The 19,934-nt window shown below is 43.4% G+C and overlaps 1 protein-coding gene across 1 annotated transcript in view; it reads left to right on the top strand.

Moving 5' to 3' along the window:
• The window catches only part of CACNA1E (calcium voltage-gated channel subunit alpha1 E), a 786,482-nt gene that overhangs the window by 382,776 nt on the left and 383,772 nt on the right, over positions 1 to 19,934 (top strand). Inside the window, exon 8 of the mRNA XM_030206580.1 lies at positions 10,413 to 10,528. Within this exon, the coding sequence (XP_030062440.1) occupies positions 10,413 to 10,528 (116 nt within the window). The remainder of the gene's footprint in view (positions 1 to 10,412; positions 10,529 to 19,934) is intronic.

Raw genomic sequence — 19,934 nt, 5'->3', positions numbered from 1 at the left:
TAACACTTCGCCAGTGCGAAAAAGTCTCTCTGTATCCTTAAGTAGGCTGCTTCTTTCCCACTGTTCTCTCACATTAATGTTGTCAATGCCCCACGTGTTTCGCTCAAGGCGTCTTCAGGGGCTTCGACTCTAAACACAATAAATACGGTATGGAAGCTTAACATAATCATATTTCTACCAATTCAGTTCTAAACAATATCACTCCTCTACATAGTTGCTCACCTTACAGTACTTTCATACTTAATTCTGTGGCCTTTGCATGTGCTTGATATAAGAAAATAGTAGGTAGGAAGCACTACTTGTATATATGTTCACAACATTGTTAAGAGAATAGTAAAATAAAGATTAGATAATATCTTTAAAACTGAAAGCATACTGTTACGGGAGGTAATAGATTCTAATTTTGTAATCAGTTGAGGGTTTTGTAACTCATTAGGTATTTAATACATATTCATTCAAGATACCCTGAAGCCTGATTGGCCGGTGAAACTTTTGAGTTCCACTGAGTTATAGTATTCTTTAAATTATGTTTGTAAGTGTGAGTCCTACCTAGACACCCCCCCTCCCCCAAAGTGTATGCCTACCTGTAAAATACACACTATGTATGATAGGTATGTATTTATAGAATAGGTGGAGTTTTGGTACTTACATCTGTATGTGCACTCATATGTGCATATATGCCTTTATTCTAATCATTTATATGTACAATTAGCACAAATAAATGTTACCACTCATTTTACAGAATTATCCCCAAAGTGCCTATGTGAAATGTCCACAGAAAGACTTATTTTAGAAAAGCAGCATAGGCATCTATGTGTCTTTATCCAATAGGTTCATACAATGACCCTAGTAGCACAGAAATTTACACGTACTCCAAGGCAGCTTGTTATATGTTCATGTACTCCATGTCACAATTAAAGTTAAAGTACAATTCTGCCTCGCTCCGAACTACACCCCTGCAATCCCTTATGCTCAGATTGCTTAAAGGTAGGTACAATTCTTTCAGTGAGCCTCTTTAGACATTTATACCCATGTTTTACATATCAAAAAGCTTTATATAGTTACCCCTTATAATGTGTACCCATGAATACACAGGTATCTGTATTTACATTTTTGTCTTTGTAGCGTACTCTGTGTGTGTGTGCATGCAGTGTACACATACCTCTGCAGTGCATCTGCATTTTGTGTGTGGAGGAATGTATTCATCTCAGACCTGCTCATCCCAGTAGGTTTCATTTCTGACTGGGTTTCCATGACAACAGTGAGAGCCCCCAGAATCAGTAAATAGAGCTTTATTTGTATCAGATCAATGGGGGGGGGGGGGGGGGGGAGGACGATAGCATATTTGTGTCTGATCACTGGAGCCAAACTGATTTTACTGAAAAAATGCCACCTACCATTCGTGCAAGTGGGTGGCCATCTCAGGATCCAAAATCATGAAATTTTGGCTGTGTTGTGCTCTGGGGAGAGACTGAAAGTTGCAAGTGAAGACTGGAGGGAAATGGCTCAGTTTTAGTAAGTGATGACAGTGCTGCTGCAAGTAGCACAGTGACTCAAGAGGAGAGAGTTGGGGCTAACTCAGTGCAAATGAGAGAGGATTTACTGCTGCTTTAAATCTGATCTTCCTGTTCCTGCCGTACTCAAACTGTATTAGGACACATGCTCTGAGGACTTTTCTTCCATCTGCAGTGTTAAAAAGTTCCCAATTAACTGCAGCTGTTTTCTGAGTATTTCTCGCTGTTTATCTCCACGCCTCCTTTTTTTCAGCACCCCCTTTAAGAGGTCAGTGAATATGGATAAGAGCTGCACTGAAATACAGTCCTTGTTAATAATACATTTGCTGTCATCCTCCCTCCTCAGCTTGCTGCAGTCAGGGTGGCGTTGAGTTTTACTACTCTACTACTGTAAGGCAGCATGAAGTACTTGAACCAAAATACAAGCATTGCTGGAGGAGAGGGCATAATGATAAGGGAAAACAGGGATGGAAAATCGAGGGAAGAAGACAGCAGGGTGAAGGGAGAGATGCACAATAAGAGCACAGAACACACAAAAACAGGCAATCTGGAGTAAATTGACGGAGAAGGATGAAGACATCTTTTCTATTCAAACTCTTGCTGCTCTGTGAGCAATGGCAGTTGAGGTACATAGTGGAGATTGCTTTGAATCTAGGGCTAGGGTTACAGTTCAATTCTCTTCTCCTCCTTCTAGTACAGTGAAGTCTACAGCTAATCAATTTGGGGTTAATTCTATAAAGAGCATGTTAAATATTTACACCGCAGTTAAATGTTTACAATACTAGCAACTTTTATAGAACTGGCTCTTAGTGTGCATCTTAATGGCGCCTAACCTTGGGCAGCAAGGCTCTCCCAAAAAACACCAGTGTTTCCTGTTTTTACAGCGATCACCTTCACTGTGGTCCTCTTTGAGCTGCACTTTGCGTCTTTTTAAAGATAGCCAGTACTATAGATTTTCAAGCTCAGATACCTCAACTTATTACACAGAGTACCCCTGAGGCAGGCACTTAGCCGAAACATGGTGCCGTGTCGGGTATTACAAGAACATGAATAAAGTTGTCTTCTACATGTATTTGTCTTCCTGGTGTTTTTTGGGAGAGCCTTTCTGGTCACACTACTCCTTCCTATATGTCACGTTTTCAAAGCTGGAACAGGGTTTGTGAGTCCTTGGGCCACTGCCGAGGAGCGGCAGTGGCAGGCAAAACCATCCCACACCGGAGACTAGGCAGAACAGGACTGGAACTCCGGACTGGAGTTGCAGCAGAGGCAAACAGGCAAGACTAAAGCAGAGCAGGTACCCTTAAACTTCACCTGCACTTGGCCACCTTTCACCAAAAGTTGAGCTTCTGACTGCAGGTGGTCGGCAGGACTTACTGGACAGGGCCGGACTGGATACCCACTAGGCTCAACCAGGACTGAGGGTCAGAGAGGAAAGGAATAAACGGGGACTGCAGGGCAAGGAAGGGAAGCTAGGCAGAAAACAAGACGAGGACTCTCAGACAGACAAGGGACAGATCTGAAAGCTGCAAGCAGCCACTGAAACAGGGGAAAAAACACAGACAACCTAGCACTAGACACAGACATACAAACAAGAGCAAGACTGGGAAACAAGCAATACAGAAAACAAGCAGAACAGGACACAAAGCTACACAAAGACTAAGCTAGAATCAGGCAAGAATACAAACTATAAACTGGACTGGGCAGACATGCAGCACGCACTAACATACCAGGGCCTTAGACGATGCAAAGGCAAAGCAGAAAGGTTTCAAAATGGCTAATAAGCCCAGCAGCAGCTGAGACTCAGCTGCAACAATCACCAGGCAACTAAGGGTGCTGTGCAGGTTCAAACAAAACAAGCAGATCTGGCAGTCTGGAAGATCCGGACCGGACTGCGCTGAAATCTGGAACGGGAGACAGAACACAGACAATCTAATGCAGCCAGCACACAGAGACAGAGACAGAACTAACTCACAAATAAGAGACAGAAGCCAGCTCAGAAGCTGACCACAGGAAATAAGGTGAGTCTGAGAGGGGGCACAGCCACAGACGTGACACTATATATACAGCCATATATAGTGGACCTCAGTCTTCTGATTTTGCGGTTTTTCCTCTCCGTCGGTTTTTGAGCCTAACTTTGGGCGCCATTTAGAACCTGGCCCATCTTTTCCATGGCGGTCCACAAGGGCTGCGTGAGCAGTAAGGCTGCAAGGAAGGTGGGGGTGCAGAAAGCGATCTCCCTCCATTGTCTGTCCTGCTTGGCTGCGGTGCAGTGAGTGGGGCAGTGCTGCGCAGTTCCGGCCCAGGTTGCTCCTGATCTTTGATAGCATATAGTTTGTAGGTGGGTGTAAACATTTATGGGGTCTGGACAGAACATGGGTAGAGCATACAGTTATGCGGGTAACATATAGAATACTGTAAGTTAAGGCATGTTTATTACACTAGTTGCTCACAGAAACCAGCTCTGTGACTTGCATAAGTACTCATGCCTAAGTACTTACATACATATATAAAGTGGCGTAGCAAGGGTGCAGCACGATGACCCCCCCCCCCCCCCCGAGTGCATTTTAACTGTTGGGAGGCTTCACACCCCTTCTCCCATCTGAGTCTCCTCTCCCCCCCCCCCCCCCCCGGACCCAGTGCCTACCCTCAGCTCCGTCCAAAGTCCTCTTCTTCCTGCCAGCTCCCGCACCCTACTACCTTTACAAAGAAATCTCGGAAGCCGAGGCGCAGCGCCTCGCGTCTGCATGTAAAAGAAGTGTGGATCGTCTCTTCGGGCCTTCCCTCACTCTGTCTGTCCCGCCCTTGCGGAAATAGGAAGTTGCGTCAACGGAGGGCGGGACAGACAGAGTGAGGGAAGGCCCGAAGAGACGATCCACACTTCTTTTACATGCAGATGCGAGGAGCTGCGCCTCGGCTTCCGAGATTTCTTTGTAAAGGTAGTAGGGTGCGGGAGCTGGCAGGAAGAAGAGGACTTTGGGAGCACCCCCCTTGAGTTGACACCCGGGGCGGACCGCCCCCACCGCCCTCCCTTGCTACGCCACTGCATATATACCTCCTTATGCCTACTTTCCTTTATAAACTAGGCTCCTATCAGGTGACGTGTGCCTAATTCTAGGTGCACAGTTACAGAATTTACCCCCTCCTCCCCATATGTGAGCAAGATTAAACTTTTAACTATACTTCTTACTTTATATCTGTGATTCATGTCTTCATCAGCCAATACTGTGGAAGAACAGCCATTAAGAAAACAGTGTGAACTAAATTCAAATTCAAAAAATATACTTGTCAACTTGGATTATATGGCTTTGTATAGGGAGGTCAAAACAATTTCATGTAGGATGTGGAAAAGCTGTGAAGTGGCACACTAAAGCAGCCATTGCCAATAGATTTATTTTCAAGTAATTCACTTGACAATTGAACAGAATCCCTCCAAATCTTTTTTAACATTTTGATTCATAGAGGCCTAAATTTAGGTACCTTAATTAAATGTCTATTTCCATCTGAGCTTAGGACCTCAGTGTGAGCTGAAAATTTACCTCCAGATTTAGGCTGCTGCTCCTAAGCCTAGTTTTAAGATCTTAAGGCATGTATTTACTAAGGGCCAGATGCACTAAACTTAACGAGCCAGCAACGTGGTTTTTAAACTGGTTCTAGTCAGTTTAGCCCGCAAGTAGTATACCAGGATGTGCACAAAAGGATTCTCCGAGCCATTATCCTGTCACGGTAGCAGCTAACGAAAAAGGAATGCAAATGAGCTAATTTTTATTATAATGTGAATGTGATGCACTACTGTTTCCGACCCCATGCACAAAAGCAGTCTCTACCTTTACCGTGGAAATTTTAAAGTGAGGTGTGGACCTGCCGGTTCTTCATTATTGCAAGCAGAAGGGGAGAAAAAAGGCAGGGAAGATGGAGCAAACAAAAAAAAAATAACAGCTTACATGCAGCTTCTTTGCGTGTATGAAAGCCATACCACATATGTTTCTTTTTCAAATTACATTTACTTGCAAGAAATTGGGGGGGGGGGGGGGGGTACTGGATTGTAAAGCATAAAAGTAATGGTGACTTACCAAAAATGCAAGGAAGATAAGGGTCCATCAAAGAAACAGCGTCTGTGGGACACGTGCTTGGTTCCGCCCCCAGCTGTTCCTGCTGCTTCCTTCTATTGGCCGGCTGACATCCTAGAACACCCATCTCCCTGAAGATGGACTCTCATTGGCTGGCTGCTGTCCCAACTCCTACTCCCTGCAGGGCTTCCCTGATGACATCAATTTAGAGCTGTGAACTGATTAGATCCGAACTTCCTGGTGTCCCCCTCCACAGAGAGGGACTAAACCAATTGGACAGCATCAGCCTGGGATGTCCCGCCCACTTATTACTGGAGAGGGGCAGTGGGTTTTGGAGGGATCACATTTACCATCACAAGTTTAACAGGTGGGGGGGGGGGGGGGCTGGGGGCTGGGTCTGCCTGCCTGAAGTGCACTGCAGCACCCACTAAAACTGCTCCAGGGACCTGCATATTGCTGTCATGGAGCTGGGTATAATATTTGAGGCTGGCATAGAGGCTGGAAAAAATATTAATTTTTTTTTTTTTTAGGGTGGGAGGGGGTTAGTGACCATGGGGAGTAGGGGGAAGTCATCCCTGATTCCCTCCGGTGATCATCTGGTCATTTAGGGCACATTTTTGTGGCTTGGTCGTTAAAAAAAAAAGGACCAAGTAAAGTCGGCCAAGTGTTCGTCAGGGACACCCTTCTTTTTTCCATTATTGGCTGAGGACACCCATGTGTTAAGCACGCCCCAGTCCCACCTTCGCTACGCTTCCAACATGCCCCCGGGAACTTTGGTCATCGCCGCGACAGAAAGCAGTTGAAGGCACCCAAAATTGGCTTTCGATTATGCCGATTTGGGCGACCCTGGGAGAAGGACACCTATCTCCCGATTTGTGTCAAAAGATAGGCGCCCTTCTCTTTCGAAAATGAGCCCAATAGCTAGCTAGCCACTATCCCCTGGATTCTATATAGTGTAACCAAAATTTGCATGCATATTCTGGATTTTTGTGTGCAATTTAATTACTTCACAAATCAGTCAGCACTGATAATTGCCACTTAACAAGCAATTATTGACACTAATTGGCATGAATTTGAATTTACATGCACAACTTGCTAAGTGTATTCTGTAAAATGGTGTGTGTAAATTCTAATGTGCTCTGCCAAAAGGGGGCATGGCCATGGGTGGGTCGTGGGCATTCTGAAAACTTACACGCAGGATTGTAGAATACACCTGCTCCGTGCCTAACTTAGGCACCAGAATTTACATCAAATTTTACTTGGCGTAAATGGATGCACCTAGAGTTAGGTGCAGGCATGGCCGCTAGGCATATTCTATAAACCGTGCCTAATTAGGTGCATTTTATAGAATACACCTACAGTAGGTGGAAATTTTTCAGCGCTGATTTTACATGCGCCATATATAGAATCTAGTCCTATGTGCTAAGGGCCCGATTCTATATATATGGCACCTAAAATTAACATGCACTAGGCAATTACACTTAAGCGTGTATGAGCGGTATTTAGAATAGGCTTAGGCATAGTTATTGTGACTGAATCTACGTCAGGGGTGTAGCTACGTGGGGCCACGGGGGCATGGGCCCCCACAGATTACGCCCTGGCCCCCTCTACATTTGCCCCCCCCCCACCGCCGCATCAGGTGCCTTGTTTGCTGGCGGGGGTCCCCAATCCCCGCCAGCTGAAGAGTCTTCTTCAGCGCCGGTCGACTCCGGCACCTTCATTGTGTGATCATCTGTTTCTGACTTCTTACGTCCTGCACGGGCGTCAGAAACAGATGATCACACAATGAAGGCGCCGGAGTCGACCGGCGCTGAAGAAGACTCTTTGGCTGGCGGGGATTGGGGACCCCTGCCAACAAACAAGGTACCTGATGTGGCGACGGCGGGGGGGGGGGTCCAAAGTGACGGGGGGAGAGGCGGCTAAACAGTGCCCCCCCACCTTGGGCTCTGGCTCTCCCTCCCGCCGAGGTCTGGCTATGCCCCTGATCTACGTGCGTTCATTTATGCCAGCAAAAAGCTGGTGTAAATCCCTGCGCATAGATTTACTCGCACTGGCCCATATTTTATAACAATGCACATAGATTTTGGAATGCCCACAAAATGCCCGTTTCCACGCTCCTAACCCCCTTTTTGCCTGTGTGCCTTAGAATTTAGGTGCAGTACATTAAAGAATACGCTTAATGTATGCGTGTAAATTCTTATTTTTGCCGATTAGTGCTCGTTAACTTTTAACAATGCTTAACAGCTTGTTAAAACAATCTACACACGCTATAAAATACGCCTGGATTTATGGACGGAAGAGCACATAAATCTAGGCCCACTATATATATTCTGGGGCTAACCAGTAATATTCAGCGAAGATAACCAGCTATCACGAGTTGAATAGTAGAGCTTAGCCGGTTAAGTGCCATTCCTAGCTGGGTAAATAGCACTGAATATCGGTCGTCTAGGGATCAATGTTATAACACATTAGCCAACATTTAAGTGCCCATTATTACTCAGATTCTATATAGGTTGCCAAAAGTTAGGTGCCAAATATTGAGGACGTATCCCAGATCTGCAAGCAAAATAATTAGCTAGCGAGCTGCAATCATTTACTCATTGGAGTTAGCAAGCACTTAATTGGCACTAATGAGGGTTTGTGCATGGATCTGGCTACTCACTATTCTATAACACTGTGTGTCTAAATTGGCTCGTATGCAATTCAAAAGGGGACATGGCCATGGGAGGCACATGCATGAGTCAGGGGCATTCACAAGATTTAATGTTAGGGAATGCCAGAGATTCACACTGAACTTGCGCCAGGATTTATACCAGGCTTCAGCAGGTGTAAGTCCTCGAGACCAAAGTCAGGCACAGGAATCCATTCTATGCTCTTTTATGGAATAGTGCTGAGCATCGATTTTTCCCAGCACCTAATTTTTGGCGCCATTTACTGAATCCGGCCCTATCCCCCAGATTCTATATAGTGTGCATGTTATAGAATACTAGGGAGTTTCACGCCTAACTGCTAACAGTTAGACACAAGCTCTTACACCAGCCTTTGACAGGTGCAAAACTTACACTAGTATTCTGTAACAGGAGTTCCACATGAAACTGCCTTTATAGAATTTGCACTTAGTGTGCATCATTCTGGTGCCTAGTTTTTGGCACTGTTTCTTGAATTTATTCCATAGACCCTTTGAACACTCTCCTACTGGGAAAGGGAAATGGGACTTAGTATACCACCTTTCTGAGATTTTTGCAACTACATTCAAAGCGGTTTACATATATTCAGGTACTTATTTTGCACCAGGGGCAATGGAGGGTTAAGTGACTTGCCCAGAGTCACAAGGAGCTGCAGTGGGAATTGAACTCAGTTCCTCAGGATCAAAGTCCACTGCACTAACCACTAGGCTACTCCTCCACTCCTGGCATTTGTATAAAGCATTTTCTACATATAAAGCCTGGTCTCTGTGATAAAAATGGCTATTATAATATTGTGTGGATGTATAAATGTGTATAACTACATATATTTAAATGCATAGATTATAGAAGCAAACATTTATACCAGATCTGTGGCTGGTATAAGTGATCACACATTAATTAAACATGTTTTTAACATGTGCTGCTTTCTATGAAGAAAAGTGGGCGTCTAATTTTCTTTATAGATTAGGTTCCAAGTAGGCATGCTGTAGGTGCCCCTTTTTGAGTTAAGGGGGTAAGTGGGTAGTGCAATGTACTACCTAGACTGTGAGCCCATAGGGACAGACTCAGTACCTATAAAGTGAAGCTGTAAACCGCTTAGGTCTAAGCAGTATATAAATACTCGAATGAATATGTCGATTTTTCTGTAGTTTGAATGGCGATGCTTACAGGGGTGAAGTTGTGAAGTATATGCACACTTTATAAAATACTTGTGTGCACTCCTATTATTGCCCCTGCCTCCGAGCATTTGCAACTTTGTGCAACAGCAGTTGTAAGCTGAAGGAGTAGCCTAATGGTTAGTGTAACAGCCTGAGACCCTGTGGAACTGGGTTCAATTCCCTCTGCAGCTACTTGTGACTCTGGGCAAGTCACTTAACCCTGCATTGTCCCAGCTACAAAATAATGTACCTGTATATAATATGTAAACAACTTTGACTGTAACTACAGAAAGACATTAGGAGTTTTTGTACAAGTCTGTTTTTTAAAGGCGCATGACATGCCTATGTTGCCTTATAAAACAGGTCAGTCACAAACAGAAGAAACATCCTCCATGGATGAAGTACACCAAGCACAAAACAGTAGATAAGAATACTGCTTTAAGCTTTAGGCTGAAGTTCATTTTCGCTAATCAGTTTGATTATCTGTACATTACACTAATGAAGATTCCTATGATTTGTCTCCTTTCATTAATCTCTTCACTCTATTTATTAGTTGCCCACGTCAAATAGTGTGTCCGTCTTTGAATTTTAATCACCTTCATCACACAGTGCCATGGTGTCTCCTTCTGTTGCATGTGTGAGGTTTGACAGAGCAAGACGAACGTGATTAAGTGGTTGAATGATGATTAGATGCAACGTGACTGTCCGGAAATCATATGTTGGAAAACCTTATATAGTGTACTGACTTCTCAAAATCTGGGTCTTAAGTCCTGTAGACTGTTAATGATCAATTTGTTTCCACCCATTTCTGTAATGTCTCTTGAAGCTCTAGTTTGTTAATCTAGCCTGTGAAAATGAGCTCTATTGGAAAGCACACTTTATTTTCATTTTTCTCCATTCTTCAACCCACCTTTCTCATTTTTTTTCTTCATTGTATTTCCTTTATTTCTTTGGTCTGAAAATGAATTCTGCTTTCTTCTTTTAAAGGGAATTTGCCAAAGAGAGAGAGAGAGTGGAGAATCGAAGATCCTTCATGAAATTACGAAGACAGCAGCAGATTGAAAGAGAGTTGAATGGGTATAGGGCATGGATAGACAAAGCAGGTGAGTTACCCAAAAATCTAGAGGACTTCCTTGCTCACCCAGTGACAAGTAATGGTGACACAGCTGACTGGAGACAGAAGTGTGTCCTTCACATAATGGCATAAATCACCTGGGATATTAAAAAGTAGCAACAAATAGGGGGTAATTCTGTATAGTGGGCACTAATATTTATTCACCAATTACACGCATAAATGTTTAGAGTAATGAAATATATGTGTGTATGCATGCTTATATGTGCATAAATGCTAAAATTCCACCTAAGCGCTATTCTGTAAATGTAAGAGTGTCTTACATAGTACATATTTCATAGATGGGTGTATACATAAGCAAAGTCTGATCAGAGCAAGGGCAAGACTCACATCACATGCAGAACTTATAAAATATACTGGGGTTGACATTCAGTCGGCATCGGTCAGCGTTTTGCTTACTTCCGCCAGTGTTATGCCTAGAATTTCAATGCCGGGCCATGTCTGTGCTTTGGCATTAAATTTCTGGGTTTCTAGAACCAGCTACACTGCAGCCGGTTAGGTGTGATATTCAGGACTGAACCGGCTAATAGGCACCGTATAAATAAAAGGACTGACTTTATAAGGTTCTATTTATACAGATACTTTGGCCAGTTAAGTGCTGAATATCAGCACTTAACTGGACAAGTGCCAACTACACCCCCAGAATTCCCCCAAAATATCTGACTTTCCTTTAAGCACCAGTTAAGTGCCTCTGAAAATGACTGATTAGCCCTCAACAGGCTATGTAATCAGCCAGGAACCATTAAATCGCTTTGAATATCAACCCCCTAGAGGCAGGGCTTTTTTTGAGGGGTTACTTGGGGGTACTGAGTACCAGCACCTTTTCCATTGTCTGCTAAAACTGACCCATGGTCCGCAAGTTTTAATGAAAGAGCTCAGGCCCTACACACCAATTCTGCCTTGCCATAGATTCTGTGACTGGTTGCAGGGGGGCTGGCTATTATGGGGTGGGTCCCTCAATGATCACCTCACTCCTGAAGAGTGGTCTGGCATTTGAGTACTGGCACCTTTTTCGCTAGAAAAAAATGCACTGCCTATAAGTATATCTCCAGCATTTAGGGTAAACACATATACCGGCTCTCTCACTAGCTCTAGTTCTCATACCTAATAACAGACATGCATATATACACAAGTTTTCTATAAAGGAAAGTTTGTGCCCTTTGGGCTCACTTATAGAATTATCCCCATAATATATTAAATGTCCAAACTTAGTGTGTAATTCTGTACCACTGTACCTATATATAGCACCCAGAAGGTACCTATTCTCTTAAGGAATGTAGGCAATTGCTTTCCTTTCTAGGATACCAGTGTAAGCAGTTATATATATATGACTAGCAGTTAGGCACAAGTATTAAGCCAGTCGTACAGCTGGTGTAAATGTTTATGCCTAAATGTCAGAGATATGCACATGGGGTGAATTCTATACATGGCACCTATCTGTGCAAAAAACCCCGCTATTCTATAAGCCGTGAATAATGTTAGGCCTGGTTTATAGAATAGTGCTTAGGCACTGGGGTTGCGTGTAAATTTATTTATTTATTTGTTACATTTGTATCCCACATTTTCTCACCTATTTGCAGGCTCAATGTGGCTTACATAGTACCGTAAAGGTGATCGCCAAGTCCGGTATGGACACAAATACAATTTGATGTTAGGTCGGGTAGGTTGGTATATTCAGATACATAGGGATCGAGGGTAGGAAGGAATATATAGTGTCCAGTACAGTCTAAAGTTTTGCTGTGTTGCAGAGTTGATGCATCTAATTTATGTCGGTGGAGAATGCTTTTCTGAATAAGTAGGTCTTTAATGATCTCCTGAAGTTTAGATGGTCGTAGATTGTTTTCACAGACTTTGGCAGTGCATTCCACAATTGTGTGCCTATGTAGGAGAAGTTGGATGCATGAGTTAATTTGTATCTGAGTCCTTTGCAGCTTGGGTAGTGGAGATTCAAGTAGGTATGTGATGCTTTGGTTCTGTTTCTGGTTGGGAGATTGATCAGGTCGACCATATATCCTGGGACTACACCGTAGATAATCTTGTGAACCAAGGTGCAGATTTTGAAGGTGATACGTTCCTTGATTGGGAGCCAGTGCAGTTTTTCTCAGAGGGGTTTGGCACTTTCGAAGCGTGTTTTACTGAATATCAGCCTGGCTGCTGTGTTTTGGGCTGTCTGGAGTTTCTTTGAGTTGTTCTTTACATCCCGCATAAATTTAGGCACCGCCGTTTGCACTAATGAAAACATGGTGCAAATGACCGCGTCTAAATTTACGCATGGTGCCCTAATTACTTGCGTAACTCAAAACCATGCCTGCACTCTGCCCTGAAACATCCATGACCCTCCTATTTCTGTGCTCCCTTTTTTAGGCCATGTGTAAAATGTACGCACAGATCCTGCACCTAAATTTACACGTACATATGATCTAATTAGTGCCAATAATTGCTTGTTAAAATGCCAATTATTGGCACGAATTGGCTCGTTATTCAATTAAATTCTGCATGCAAATTGGGAGCATGTCCAAATTTGCGCGTGCAATTGGCAACTTTTATAGACTTATGGGAATAGCATTCTATAAGCTATGGGGGACATTCTAAAAGTCGACACCTCCATGAAGGCACCCCGATGCCATGAAGTGAGAGCTTAATATTTATGCACCTGCAGTTACACCAGCCAAAGATCTGCCATCAGCGCCGTATTAGCACCTGCATTTACCTGCGCAGAGCATGCTGATGTACATCGCAAATGGCATGCTAATGTAGTCAAGCTTATGTAAATGAGGTCATTTTGTATTCTCCCCAATGCTCAGAAAAGAGCACCCAAAACAAGCAAACTGCCTTACTACTGCAAAAAATAATGCCAGGTAGGAGCAGGCGTTAGGGTGTTGGAAGAGAGGATTTCTCATGATTCTCGTGCTTGTCTCAAGGCTCTTTCTTCAAAAGCTGCTGGTTTTAATTGCTTTTGGAAGCAAAAGACAGACCATACACAGACCCAAGCAAAAGCACACATTGGTGTCTGTTTTTTTGCATCTAAATTTAAAGCATACATGATTTTTTTTTAAAAAATGCCCAAAGTGAAAGCACACATAGATGTCTACTTCCTGCATCTAAATATAAGCGTCCAAGCAAAACAAAATTTAAAATGCTTACATTTAAGCCACAGAAAACAGACACTATGTCATGGAACCCAGGATGGTGAGCTATTGGGCTACAGCCAGGCTGCAGCAGACAAGTTCTCTGGGTAGGCACAGAGCAGAGGCAAACCAGGCACTGAATACAAACAGGATACCAGACATGGCAAATAGACAGAGCACACTCAAGACAAGCAACAAGCAAGACAATACACAAGGTAGGAACAGGATTTAGGATTCTTAACCAGGATTCAGGATTCTCAACCAGGCTTGGCTGGAACAGGGTTCAGGATTCTGGAATGGGCTTGGGTGGAACAGGATTCTGGAATGGGCTTGGCTTAGCTTGGCTAGAACAGGATTCTGGAACAGGCTTGGCTTGGCTGGAACAGGATTCTGGAACGGACTTGGCTTGGATGGAACAGGATTCTAGAATGGACTTGGCTTGGATGGAACAGGATTCTGGAACGGGACTTGGCTTGACAGGGAACAGGGACAAACCTGGCTCAAACACACAACAGGAACAGAACTTGGCTATGCCATACAGAACTCAAGGATAAGGGAAGCCACTCATGAGGGAACACTCTAATCTGTACCATACAGCACTCAGGGAAAAAGGAAGCCACTCAAAGGAATACTCAAGGGTGTGCCACTAGGCACTCAAGGAAAAAGGGAAACTACTCATAGGAATACACTAGGCTGTGCCACACAGCACTCAAGGGAAAAGGGGAAGCCTCTCATAGGAACACTCTAGGCTATACCTTACAGCACTCAGGGAAAGAGGAAGTCACTCACAGAAACACTCTAGGCTGTACCATACAGCATTCATGGAAAGGGTAAAGGAAAACCACCTATAGGAATACACAAGGCTGTGCCACAGAATCAAATAATAGCCACTAGAAACAAAGGGAAAGTCAAGCAAACAGGGAAAGCTGCCTTTACATACACATCAGAAAGAAGCTGGGCTTACACTGCAGTCAAAGATATAAAGCATACAAAGGAAAAAACAAACAATGTTCTTACCAGAACTCAGCCAGTACACACAGCCAGGTAGGAAAGGGAAAGGCAGGCAGAGAGAGCATACCCAGCTGCACGGGAGCAAGGTAATCAATGAAAGCAGCTAGGCCTAGAAACAAGAAAGGAATCTATTCAGGTTCAGACCAGAACCACACACAGAACAGGCCTTTGCTTGAGGGGCAAAGTTAACAAACAAGTAATCCATACAGGTTAAAACCAGAACAACACACACAGAGAAACAGAAGTGGGCTTTGCCTGAGAGCAAACCAAACCCACTCACACAGGGCTCAGGGCTGTGCCCAAAGGCATTGCATAACAAGAAGACCAGTTCCCCCAGAATCAAACAACAGTACAACACGAAAAAGGAAAATAGACCTGTTGCAAAGGCAACGTAGAAAAGCTCCCTGTGTCCTTATAAAGGAGTAGACTGATGATGTCACAGTTAGGAAATGAAGCAGAAGCAGGGAGACCAAAGTGAGGCTTGGCTTCAGGGACATCAAAGCGAGGCTTGGCTAACAGGAAGAACAACAACAGGAAAAAAGGCAGACTAGAGAGGTCACAGAGCTAGATACAAAGAAACAGTAAGTCTGAACAAAAGGGCACGGCCACAACCATGACACACCAATGTGTGCTTCCTGTTTGGGTTTTACCAGGTTCATGCACACAGGAGCCAAAATTACCACAGAACTCTTTTGTGCATGCGCCAAGCACAATCCTCCCATGCCAAAGTACAGTCCTTCTGCCGAACTCCCTACTTCTCAGCGCTATGAGTGCACCTATATTTGCATCTCATTAGTGTTGAGCATTAGGACGTTGTTGTTCTGCGCTGTTCCAGCGGTATTTTTATGGTGCTGTTCAGAACAGTGCTGGAGTTTTGAGTATTGGGGCTAATGGGTCCTGCCTCTGCTTCTCTGGTATCAAGTTTTTAAAAACTTTTTATACCATCAATCAGGAGAGCCATCTCTCTTTTTCTTCTGCCCTACCCTTTTCAGCAGGAGGGGTGGGGGTGTGTGGAAAGGGAGCCTTGGGGAAGTGGGGAGTTTCTTCTCATTAAAGAGGAGTACATGAGGTATAGTGGGACCAGATGGCTTGTTGGGATATGTTGATATTGTTGGTGTCCAACCGGGTTTGGCTTGGGATGTTTGAAACTTTGTTACTGCATTGTACTTGTTGTTAAAGGTTGCTGTGCTCAACTCAATAAAGATAATAATTCAAAAATAATAACAGATATATAGAATGGGTTAACATGAAAACCAGAGGAAAGGGAAGCCTGGAGTGGGGTACTGGACACCAAAGGAACTCAGTGACAATACAGGAGTAGTAGAACACACTGGCACTCACCAAGGTATCCCAACTGAGGAACTGAATCTGATTAGGCAAACCTAAACTGGTGAAGCCCAAGCTCTGGCAAGGAAGCCAGCCAGGGACTATGCATATGTGTGTATCCAGACAGGAACAAAATGGCTACTGAGGGAGGGATCCATACCAGTGCTGCTTAAGAGAACAGGAAACAATCAGGCCTACTTCATGGTGAAGATCTTCTGCAGGCATCCCTCAAGACAGACCCAACATCATTGGGGCCTTATTTGGGGCTATTTAGTGCTTTGAAAGCTTCTACAAGAGTGAGGAATCCATACCAATTCTGCATACTAGAACATACCATTGGGCCTGCACTGTGATGAAGATCATGATATAAACATCCCTCAAGATGGACCCAATATCATTGAGACCTTAGATGGGGCTATTTAGTATCTTAGAAGCTGCGGCATGCAGCCACAGGGCATAGCCAAAGGGGCAAGCTCTAAGGGGCACACTGTGCCCCTTGGGAGCCCCTAGAACATAGCTAGAGTACCACTGGAGCCTGATAGAGGACTATCAGAGGAAGTTGAGGAGGTACTGGCTTTCAGGGTTGTTTGATGTTCCTTATGGGAAAACATAAAGTTAAAACTAAAAGTTCTATAAATTTGTTGCTGCTAGAGAGCCAATGGATAAACGTGGTGCCTGTGTCCACTCTATCGACTGTGGCTTTCCCAGCCTCAGGATGATGCATCTATAAGTTCCATCAGGCAAGCCATTTTGAGATCTGAGGGCCTATTTCAGTGAACAGCTGCACAGCTATGTACCTTTAGATAGAAAGCAGTTGAAAAATTTCATAATGTAGATTCCAAATTTGTTTACGTGGATAAGTGGTTACTTTCTGCTGCGTCACAGTTATCTATCATTCCGACAAGTAATATATTTACTGTTAAAGACTCTGGGCCCAATATTCAGCCAGCGGCGGGCAGTGCTTTTGCTGTCCGCTTCTGGTGTTAAACCCAGATATTCAATACCGGGCTGTTTCCAATGACTGGAATTGAATATCCAGGGCTTTTTAAAAAAAAGTTAACCAATTATGCTGATATTCAGCACTAACTGTTCAACTTTTTAGTGGTTAAAGATCGGGCCTGCTATTTATGCGGTCCTATTTGAGCGCTAAACTTATCTGGACAGGTACTGAATAACATAATAACCTAACCGGATAAGTCGCGCAATATAGCCAGTTATGTTCTAGGCACTAACTGGCAATATTCAGCACAGATAACCAGTTATCTCCCACTGAATATTAGCGGTTAGGTGCTGATATTCTAGTCAACCGGTCATCAGCTCAGTCTGGCCAGTTACATAGCTTTGAATATTGGGGGGGGGGGGGGGGGGGGGGGGAGGGAGAGATGTCTCTTTTTATGCATTTAACTTAGGACAGTGTAGAAAATAGGCATGGAATTAGGAACTTGAGTTTTTTGGAAATGTCCCTAGCTCTATAAATAGTGTTGAGGAAATATTTAAAAGAAGTTCTGGTAATGCCTAGTGCAGAAATTTGCTAATCTCTAACTGCAATGATTTAACTTCTAAATGTAAAGTTAATGAGGGAGATGAAACAAGAAAATTATATTTTAGTTTCTCCTAAGAGCTTTAATCTTATAGGGTTTCTAGAAGATTAACAGGATAATATATCCATGTAAATGTTTGCTTTCTTTTTTCTCAAGTAATTGTGGAACTCTCTTACTAAAGCTTAGTGTGTGCGAACAGAATTAGCACGTTAGGTATACTGCATGCCCTATTTGATGTCTATGATTCATATGGCACTTAGTACATGCTTCTGAGAGGAGGACTAACCTAGTGGTTAGTGCAGTGGACCTTGATCCTGGAGAACTGAGTTCAATTCCCACTATAGCTCCTTGTGACTCTGGGCAAGTCACTTAACCCGATACAAAATAAGTACCTGAATATATGTAAACCGCTTTGAATGTAGTTGCAAGAAAAAAAAAACAAACAAACCTCACAAAGGCACTATATCAAGTCCCATTTCCCTTCTGTCTGTTAGCGTGTTCTAAGCTTTAGTAAAAGAGCCTTTATATTTTCTTAGATCTAGCGCATAATGAAAAGTTTTTAGCAGATCATGAAAAGTAGTAATTTGTGGATCGGGGCCAGAATTGAGTGGGTGTGAGGGGTGGGGGTTTAGTTTTCACCCTAATTCTTCTTAATTACTTTTTCTAAAACATTTGTCTAAGTATCCCTTCAAAATGTGGGCTAGCGGGTTGTAGTTATTGAGGGTGTATTATTTTTGGAAGAGTTTGGGTATATTTGATGTTTGGAGGATGAGGTTTTTCTTTTCATCCATATTTCCCTTGTAATTGAATGTTGTGTATTTAGTTTGTAAACCATTTCTAGAATATTTCTTTTGGAAGGTACTATATTAAAATGCAAATAAAAGATGGCCACTGAGAGGAATTGGTAACCATAAAGTAGATAAGAGCAGCCAAAGTAGTCAAGTAGAGCACACTGAAACCTGTCGATAAGAGGATAGAGATTCACCCCTGAGAGTTTAACGTAGAAACTGAGCCACCTACAAGCTGGTGGTAGAAACTCACACACTTGCCACCAGAGACCCTCTGTGCTTAGCCCAGGTCTCTTGAATTCTGCTACTGTTTTTACTGTCTTTATTGGGTGTTCCATGCACACCACTCTTAATGATGTTTTGTCTATTTCCTATGAGTCTGTAGATCTCCATTTCCTTTCCAATGAAAAAAAATATTTGTTTCTTGTCATTATTTATACATTTCAGGCAGTTGATAGTCTCTGTCATATTCCCAGTTTTGAAATGGGATGTCCAATGGCATCTGCAATTTGCTCAGAGTACATCTGTAGATTAGGCGCATTTTCAGTGGCACTGCACTTATAGGGTTAATTCTTTAACCGGGTGCCTCCATTTCTGTGCCCCAAGGGCAGTCAGTAAGAGCCTAGATTCCATTATAGAATACTAGGATAACCTGGTATCAGCATGCCTAACAATTAGGTGCCCACACTTACATATGCCATAGAGCTGGCGTAAATGTGGACAGTTAAAGGAGACAGGGACATGCATAATTTACACATGTAAGTAGGATCCCCACCTATGTCCTGACCACGGTCCGCTGATGTGTACACTCCCTTTATACATATATGCTATGCAAGACAATCATGTATTTACAGTATAGCACTTAAGCCAAGGGGTTAGTGCAGCAGCCTGGGGAACTGGGTTCAATTCCCACTGCAGCTCCCTGTGACTCTGGGCAAGTCACTTAACCCTCCATTGCTCCAGGTACAAATAAGTACCTGCATATAATGTGTAAACTACTTTGAATGTGTGTTTTATTACCCCCGTCCCTTGTCCCTTGGGAGGGGGGAACACTTCAGCCCCGTGGGCTGAAAAAATAAGAGAGAAAATCAGACTTAGTTGTAGGCGCACCAGTAAAAAGCTTTATTGGTATATATCACTAAGCCAATACAAAGTAAATATTCTCTCTGGAGCAGGTTGTCACACAGCAAAGCCAGACGCAATCACTATATAACAAAGACTGCTTAGCTAACACTGTCCCAGCCATTATGTATATACTGTTGCAAGTTTCATTTCTCCCAAATCATGTGATTTCCCATAAACTAGAATCATTAGATAGCCTATGCCATATATGGATTCCTGTATCATATCAGTCTCTCCCAACGTGTTTGCACAGTCGGTGGCCATTGCCTAATCAGCTATGAGTTCTGCGTGTCTGTAGTCACAGAGCAAAAAATACATATAACAATACTCTTGTGTCCTCTCACCCCAAGACTGAAACATTAGGCTCACTGTATCCTCAGTCTCTCAGCACGTCCCAAGGTTATATCCACATTATAAGAAAGGCATACTCAGCTCCAGCCAAATGTGCATCTTTGAAGTGT

This window comes from Microcaecilia unicolor, chromosome 6, assembly GCF_901765095.1.
Source record: "Microcaecilia unicolor chromosome 6, aMicUni1.1, whole genome shotgun sequence".
Classification (NCBI taxonomy): domain Eukaryota; kingdom Metazoa; phylum Chordata; class Amphibia; order Gymnophiona; family Siphonopidae; genus Microcaecilia; species Microcaecilia unicolor.
The sequence above is the reverse complement of the archived record's forward strand: the minus strand, read 5'-3'. Positions and strand labels throughout refer to the sequence as shown.